Raw genomic sequence first — 7,594 nt, forward strand, 5'->3', positions numbered from 1 at the left:
TTGGAACTCTCATGGAGCCTCTAGGTATGTCATTTAGATTGCTGATGAAGGACCAAGGTCTAGTTGAAGTTAACTTTTCAGCCTTCTTGGACCATTTGATTCTAATCAGTTTATGTTGTGTCCTTGGGCCATGTCATTCTATCAAAAGTTGTGCCCTGCCCACTTCCCTCCTGTTTCATTTCTCTCTCAGAGATTTTACTCCCATATTAAGGGAAGCAGAAGGGCAATGGTCCATCTTCTGTAACTGCTTCAAGGCTGAGTAGAAGCATGGACCCTACCTATCAGAGAGTAAAAATCTCTGGATACCTGATTTAGGGGCCCCAGGGGCAGGGCAGCTCTTTGTTTAATCAATGTGGGCTGGAATCCCCATGTAGCCATCATCTTGATGTGGAACTGTTGTAACTGCTTCCTTAGCCTTCCTATGCATCTTCTTGATGATGAAGCACTTTAAGCTGAAACCGTTTACCTCAGATTGGAACTTGAACAGATGTGTTGGGACTTGAACTGAACCAAAATTCTGCTTGGGACCCTAAGCCACGTGGCTGGGACTTGAACCCAGTGAAACCCATGGTTTCCCACTGAGGTCACAGATCTGGTTTTAGGACCAAATGAAGCTCAGGTTCTTGATGTCTCCTCACAGAAAAAATTCAACGAGAGCCAAAGTGATAGGTAAGAAGGCTGGGATTCAAACCTGGCCAAAATCCAGTGTGCGACTCTAACCCATTTGGACCCATTTGATCCTACTCAGCTTATGTTGTGTCCTTTGTTGCACTCAACATGCCAGGAAACTTGGAAAACTCAGCAGCAAAACTTGGCCACAGGACTGGAAAAGGTCAGTTTTCATTCCAATCCCAAAGAAAGGCAATGCCAAAGAATGCTCACACTACCACACAATTGCACTCATCTCACATGTTAGCAAAGTAATGCTCAAAATTCTCCAAGTCAGGCTTCAACAGTATGGGGACTGAGAACTTCCAGATGTTCAAGCTGGGTTTAGAAAAGGCAGAGGAACCAGATATCAAATTGCCAACAACCACTGGATCAGAAAAAAGCAAGAGAATGCCAGGAAAACATCTACTTCTGCTTTATTGACTACACCAAAGCCTTTGACTGTGTGGATCACAACAAACTGGAAAATTCTTCAAGAGGTGGGACTACCCAGACCACCTTACCTGCCTCCTGAGAAATCTGTATGCAGGTCAAGGAGCAACAGTTAGAACTGGACAGGGAACAACAACAGATAGGTTTCAAATTGGGAAAGGAGTTCATCAAGGCTGTACATGGTCACCCTGCTTATGTAGCTTATATGCAGAGTACATCATGCAAAATGCCTGGCTGGGTGAAGCATAAGCTGAAATCAAGATTACCAGGAGAAATATCAATAGCTTCAGATATGCAGATGGCACCACCTTTATGGCAAAAAATGAAGAGGAACTAAAGAGCCTCTTGATGAAAGTGAAAGAGGAGAGTGAAAAAGTTGGCTTAAAACTCAACATTCAGAAAACTAAGATTGTGGCATCTGGTCCCATCAGTTCATGGTAAATAGATGGGGAAACAGTGGAAACAGTGGCAGACTTTATTTTTGGGGGCTCCAAAATCACTGCAGATGGTAACTTCAGCCATGCAGTTAAAAGATGCTGGCTCCTTGGAAAACAAGCTATGACCAACCTAGACAGCATATTAAAAAGCAGAAACATTACTTTGCTGACAAAGGTCCGTCTCGTCAAAGCTATAGTTTTTCCCGTAGTCATGTATGGATGTGAGAATTGGACCATAAAGAAAGCTTAGTGCCAAAGAATTGATGCTTTTGAACTGTGGTGTTGGAGAAGACTCTTGAGAGTCCGTTGGACTTCAAAGAGATCAAATCAGTCCATCCTAAAGGAAATCAATCCTGAATATTCATTGGAAAGACTGATGTTGAAGCTGAAACTCCAATACTTTGGCCACCTGATGGAAAGAACCGACTCACTGGAAAAGACCCTGATGCTGGGAAAGATTGAAGGCAGGAGGAGAAGGGGACAACAGAGGATGAGATGGTTGGATGGCATCAACGACTGGATGGACATGAGTTTGAGCAAGTTCTGGGAGTTGGTGATGGACAAGAAAACCTGGTGTGCTGCAGTCCATGGGGTCTCAAGGAGTCAGACACAATTGAGCAACTGAACTGATTGGGCTACGGCATTCTTTCCAAGTTGTGCCCTGTCCCCTTCTCTCCTGTTCCAGGTATTCATTCAAAGGAAAATAACTACCTCGTTGAGACAGCTGTACCCCCAGGGTCACTACAACATTATTTACAATAACTGAGAAATAGGAACAAGCTAAGAAAATGGAATATTATTGAGTCATAAAAATAAGATAATCATGCCATTTGCAGCAAAATAGATGGATCTTGAGGGCATTAGGTTAAGTGAAGTAAGTCGGCCAGATTAAGACAAAACTGTGTGTTACTTATGTGTAGAATCTTTCTAAAGCTGAACTTGAAGAAATAGAGAGTATGAGAAATGGAGTATTTCCTGCCATATTAGTAAACAAGGATGTCACAGTCATCAGTGATTGCTGCCACCACTGTGAGCTGGTAAGCCCTGAGGGAACTCAGGAAGGAAAGAATACCTGCCATCTAGCAGCCATCAGACTACAGTTGCTCCCTGTGGTGAGCCTTAAGGAAAGGAAAGGAAAGGATGTGAGAACACAGGATACTGGCCCCAGATGGCTGAGGTGCATATGAAAGGAATGTTTTCAGTGAGCCTACATTCTTGCATCTTCCCTTACGTAGTTCAGTTCAGTCGCTCAGTTGTGTCTGACTGGTGGCAACCCAATGGGATGCAGCACACCAGGCTACCATATCCATCAGCAGCTCCTGGAGCTTGCTCAAAGTCATGTCCATCGAGCCGGTGATGCCATCCAACCATCTCGTCCTCTGTTGTCCCCTTCTCCTCTTGCCTTCAATCTTTCTCAGCATCAGAGTCTTTTCCAATGTGTCAGTTCTTCGCATCAGGTGGCCAAAGTACTGGAGTTTCAGCTTCAGCATCAGTCCTTCCAGTGAATATTCAGGATTGATTTCCTTTAGGAGGGACTGGTTTGATCTCCTTGAAGTCCAAGGGACTCTCAAGAGTCTTCTCCAACACCACCGTCCAAAAGCATCAGTTCTTCAGCACTCAGCTTTCTTTATAGTCCAACTCTCACAGTCATACATGACCACTGGAAAAACCAAAACTTTGACTACTAGATGGACCTTTGTCGGCAAAGTGTTGTCTAGAAAATGCTAAATTCTTTAACTTAGGATATCTGGTTTTCTTTCATTTAGCAATAATCTTCTGATGTTCAGACTACCTGCAATTTGTTGCAAAACTTCTATATAACCTGGCTTCTATATAACCCTTGCCTGCTCAGAGCAGTTCTGTCAGGGTTACTTGAGATGCTGTCTCCCAGGCTTGAGGTCCCCCACTTTGCACCAAATAAAATACAACTCTTAACCTTTAGGTTGCAGGTAACTTTTCAGTCAGCAAGTAAGATGGTGATTACCTGGAGGGTGAAGGTAATGGGGAGATGTTTGTCAAAGGGTACAAACTTCCAACTATAAGATAAATGAGTTGTGGGAATCTAGAGTACAGAATGGTGACTAGTTTTTGTTGCAGTGAAAAGGAAAAAAAAAGCAATTAGTTTTTCTCTTTCCCTTTCCTGAGAACAAAGAGCATAAAGAAAACAGTGAGCAGGCCCCTTAACATTCCTTGGTTGTTTTTACTTCAACTGCTCCTAACTCTGCATGTCTATAACTAAGTTTGCTTTTCTGCCCCCTAACTCTGCAGGAGCTACAATTCACATTTTCTCCTTTGACTCTATGGTAGATACTGTCCCTATCTGCTGTTTACCCTTGTAACACCCTTTCCCTTGTAGTTATATATCAGAAAGAAGGCCACTGAGCCACTGAACTACCAGACTCAAGTACTGGGTTACTGACAGCAGCCTATGATTATCTTTGAAACAAGGCAAGAGAAAGACATCAAGATCCCGTCACCTTTGTTCCTCATCACTGACTCTTGACTGTCAGCCCTGCTTTATATAAGCCCCTAGATTCCTCATAGAGACGGAGCACAGTTCTTGAGGCGTGAGCTTACCGTGTTCTCCTTTCCACCGGCTGAGAATAAAAACCACTTTTCTATTTTCTCCAAATTCTGTCTCTGTATTTTTCATCAACTTCGGTGGGCAAAAAAAGGCCAAGATTTTGGCCAGCAAGATTACCAATAGTGAATTGTACAATGGACAGTTGTTTTTTTTTTTTTTTTTTTTTTTGCGTGTTGCAACATTTATTTCTAAGAATATGATGACCACCCTGTACCTTTCTTTAATGAGCTGGTAAAGATTCTCCTTCATGTACTCAAAGATAAAATAAAGATGATCATTTTCCCTGATAACTTCTTTTAATTTTACTACATTGGCATGGTTGAGCTTCTTTAAAGACTTGACCTCCCAAAGGTTCATGCATTCTTCCCAGGAATAAAACTTTCTTTTCATTTTTCATTTTCATCGAGTTCCCCAGACTCGATGCTTCTTCCCAGCAGGACGGAACTCGATGCTTCTTTCCAGCAGGTTCCATCCCCGAGTTGCTTGATGGTTGTGTATCTATTCATGTCAGGCAGCACACTCATCTCAGGGCCGAGACGCATCAGTCCTGCCGCCGCAGCCGACCTCCCCAGAGTGTAACCAGATCTTTCTATGGCAGCACCGGCACAAGGTATTCAATAGAACGCGACTATCTTCCAAATACATATTTTCAAAGATGAGTCTTCTGCCGGCGCCGCGACACAGGCGAGGGCTCGCCCCTGCGGGGAGCGCGGTTCCTCGGAGGGCGGGCCCGGGGTCGGCCAGGGAGCTGAAGCCTAACCCCCCTCTGTAGGGCTAGGACCGGCCGAGGGGTCCGCACAGGGACGCCCGCGGGCGCCGGCGAGGGGCGCAGGCCGCCCGGCGCATGGTGAGCAGCGGGGATCCGGCCGCTGTCCTGGACAGTTGTTAAGAGAATAGATCTTAAATATTACACACACACACAAAAGGAACTATGGGAGAGAATGAAAGTACTGACTAAACTTTTTGCGGTAATCATTTTGCAATATATGAGTATATCAAACCATCACATTGTATACCTTAAACTTACTCATGACATGACATATGCCAATATTTTAATACAGCTGGAAAATAAAAAATCCAGTCATCATGAGCAAATGATAGGAAAGAGAATTTCCTTAAAGAATGCCACCTGAACACACTGAATATGTTGGTACCCCCAAAGACAGCAAGACTAGTTTCCAGGAGACAGAATTAACTTTGGATAAAGCTCTTGTAAATCCAAACAAACTTGGGCCTCCAGACCTGCCTGGTTCCCACAAAAGCTCAGAACTATCCTTGCGGAGGAGACCAAGGCCTGGGGTGAGCTAGGAGGCATCTGGAAAGCCGAGCTGTCCGTGTCCATCCCTGTCTTCTGTAACTCACATTCCTGTCCACAAAGCCTCCCTTTGATGTCCCCTGCAAGGGCCTCGGCCAAGGGCCCATCTGGGCTTGGCTGGGAGGGAGAGGGGTTTCCAGGCGGATGCAAAGCAGAGACCTGACCCAGGCCACCCCGATGGCGTCCTGCATTGTTCTGAGGGAGGCCCCGGGGCAGCCCCAGGTTGGGGGAGGGGAGTCGGTGGGGTCCAGCCGGCAGGCGGCACCCTGGCCAGACAGATGGTGAACAAAAGGGGCAGACAAAGGAGGCGAAGGCCCCAGGGCACATCCCCACCAAGGGCCGGAACTACTGCTTCAGGTCATCCCCACGCTGGGGAAAGAGCACTGCCCTGAGCGCTGGCCTGCTTGCCTGAGACCCAGTTTCTTCATTGAAGTGTCACAGCTAAATTCCAAGTTCCATTTTACAGATGGGGAAACTGCGTGAAAGAAACGCTTGTTGGGATTTACACAAAAGCAGGCTGCTTCCAAGGCCAATATTCTAGATCTGCTTCACAGGATTCTATCCCTACTATAAATATTGAGCTCTTGGCCTCTTGAATGACTTCTGACCTTTGTCAGAAAAACAAAACACTAAAAATTCCTCAAGCTGTGTTATCAGAAGCCAGGAAATATCAGAATTCTCCATGGGGACAAATGAATTGAGCTACTAAATTTCTTGACTAGAGGTATTCATATCACAAGAAAATGCGTGTTTTCAGATGTTTGAAATCTTTTTTTTTTTTCTCAAAAAGACAGTGTCTTGACCACACACAGATGTGTTAATTCACAACCACTGCTGGCTCCACTGAAAACATTTTGCAACTATCTAGAGATGGCCTGGGACTTCCCAGGTAGCTCAGTGATAAAGAATCTGCCTGCCAATGCAGGAGATTCAGGTTCCGTCCCTGGGTTGGGGAAGATCCCCTGGAGAAGGAAATGGCAACCCACTCCAGTAGTCTTGCCTGGGAAATCCCATGGACAGAGGAGCCTGGCGAGCTAACAGTCCATAGGGTTGCAAAGAATTGGACAGGACTTAGTGAGTAAATAACAAGAGATGGCCTGACCAATCGCTGTGTAGCATTTCTGGGTGTGTGCCTATGTTCTAAGTCACTTCAGTCATGTCCAACTCTTTGTGACCCTATGGACTGTAGCCCACCAGGCTTCTCTGTCCATGAGATTCTCCAGGCAAGAATACTGGAGTGGGTTGCTATGCTGTCCTCCAGGGCATCTTCCCCACCCAGTGACGGAATGCATGTCTCTTATGTCTCCCACATTGGCAGGTGGGTCTTTTATCACTAGTGACACGGGGGAAGCCCAGCACTTTGGGGAGTTTTGCCAGTTCCAGGGCTGCCTGGTACTACTGAGCAGGAGCAGGAAGTGTGGTGGGACTTCCCTGGTAGTCCAGTGGTTAAGATTCTGTGCTCCCAATGCAGGGGGGGCATGCGTTTGATCCCTGGTTGGGAAACTAAGATCTTGCATGCCACAAGGTGAAGCCAAAATTTATTTTAAAAGGAAGGGTTGGTGACATGAAGTAGTTGTACTACAGCACACACACTGGCTCGAGGGCTGTCTGAAGCCCAAGCTCTGTCTTAATGAAAATGAACAGAAATAGAACCATTAGAAAGAGTGGCGGTGAGAACAGTTACACTTATCATATTGCCAAGTGCCAGGACTTGGGAGATCCTGTTGACTCTTTAGGGCTCCCTTGTGGCTCAGCTGGTAAAGAATCCACCTGCAATGTGGGAGACCTGGATTCAATCCCTGGGTTGGGAAGATCCCCTGGAGGAGGGAAAGGCTACCCAGTCTAGTATTCTGGCCTGGAGAATTCCATGAACTGTATAGTGCATGGGGTTGCAAAGACTCAGACACAGCTGGAGTAGGCAGCATCATCTCCATTTAACAGATGAGGAATGGGGGCAGGAGCTGGTGACATGATGAAGGGGTATCTGTGTGTCTTCTCTGCCAATGCTGGAGACCCCTTCTGGCTGTAGCAACTGTTGTCCCTCTCATAGTCAGTGGTGATTCAGGTGAGGCTGCCTGGCTCCCCCGGGGTGTAGACCTGACCCAGCTGGGCCCTTTACCCTCTTCAGTCCCTAAGACACAGCGATTGGCTTGGGGA

At 46.1% G+C, this 7,594-nt stretch overlaps 1 protein-coding gene across 1 annotated transcript; it reads right to left on the minus strand.

Moving 5' to 3' along the window:
- Positions 1 to 4,647: 4,647 nt before the first annotated feature.
- On the minus strand, positions 4,648 to 4,905 carry LOC132346121 (uncharacterized). The gene has a single exon (XM_059889894.1). It carries the CDS (start codon positions 4,765 to 4,767, stop codon positions 4,648 to 4,650), a length of 120 nt encoding a protein of 39 aa, XP_059745877.1. The 5' UTR covers positions 4,768 to 4,905.
- Positions 4,906 to 7,594: the final 2,689 nt, after the last annotated feature.

Source organism: Bos taurus, chromosome 1, assembly GCF_002263795.3.
Source record: "Bos taurus isolate L1 Dominette 01449 registration number 42190680 breed Hereford chromosome 1, ARS-UCD2.0, whole genome shotgun sequence".
NCBI classification, from domain to species: Eukaryota; Metazoa; Chordata; class Mammalia; order Artiodactyla; family Bovidae; genus Bos; species Bos taurus.